The sequence below is a fragment of the Wasmannia auropunctata genome, unplaced genomic scaffold (assembly GCF_000956235.1).
Source record: "Wasmannia auropunctata unplaced genomic scaffold, wasmannia.A_1.0 LD286777.1, whole genome shotgun sequence".
Lineage (NCBI taxonomy): Eukaryota > Metazoa > Arthropoda > Insecta > Hymenoptera > Formicidae > Wasmannia > Wasmannia auropunctata.
The window spans coordinates 1-943 of NW_012076113.1; the positions used below are offsets into that span (position 1 = coordinate 1).

At 25.0% G+C, this 943-nt stretch overlaps 1 protein-coding gene across 1 annotated transcript; it reads left to right on the forward strand.

Moving 5' to 3' along the window:
• Positions 1 to 92: 92 nt before the first annotated feature.
• Positions 93 to 840, forward strand: LOC105461476 (cytochrome P450 4C1-like; the record flags this gene model as incomplete). Its single annotated transcript, XM_011707969.1, has 2 exons — positions 93 to 265; positions 661 to 840. Coding segments are annotated over exons 1-2 (319 nt in total), but the record flags the coding sequence as incomplete, so codon positions are not given.
• Positions 841 to 943: the final 103 nt, after the last annotated feature.

The window sequence follows — 943 nt, forward strand, 5'->3', positions numbered from 1 at the left end:
TAAATACAGAAACTGTAAGAATCTATTTCTGCACATTATATCAGACTAGTAAGAATTGGTTATCTAATTAATAATATGTTTACATTAATAATATAGGATCGTGTCAGAAAGGAAGTTGATACTGTTATGCAAGAGAATCAAGGGAAACTCACCATGAAATCGTTACAAAATTTACCATATTTAGAGAGATGTATAAAAGAGTCATTACGTCTGTATCCCAGCGTTTATTTTATATCACGAATTATTTCGGAAGACGTGAAATTAAGTACGTACTGATCAATCTTTTGATATTTTGATTTTCAACATTACGAAATGAGTCATCAAACATTATATATAAATATTTTTATATGAATAATGTTTATTTATAAGGTTAATTATGTATCCTTTTATTATAGAAGTAAACTTATTAATCTTATTTTAATAAATATAACAAATTTTTAAATAACATGCTAAAAAATTAATTGATTGTTATTGTACATTAGAATTATAATAGATTAATAAAATAACTTTTTTTGAATATAATGCTTTCAACAAAATAAAATCCTCATTTTTTAATAAATTATGTGTTTTGTACTGCAGTTGAATAAATATTTTTTGAATTTGAATGAAACTTTTCATTATTATTTATAAATTTTATCTTGTTTTATATACGCTTTTTAGAATCATATTTATTACCTGCTTGGACAAATGTACATCTTCATATCTACGGAGTTCACAGAGATCCCAATTTTTGGCCAAATCCAGAAGTATTTGATCCAGATCGATTTTTACCTGAGAAGATCCAAAATCGTCATCCTTACTCGTATTTACCATTTAGCGCTGGACCACGTAACTGCATCGGTAAGCTGAATTTTTTCTTATATGAATTGTTTATATGAATGATTGTGCGATACATATTAAATTATAGGTATACGTTCTTTATAAGTATTAAATTATTGTTTTA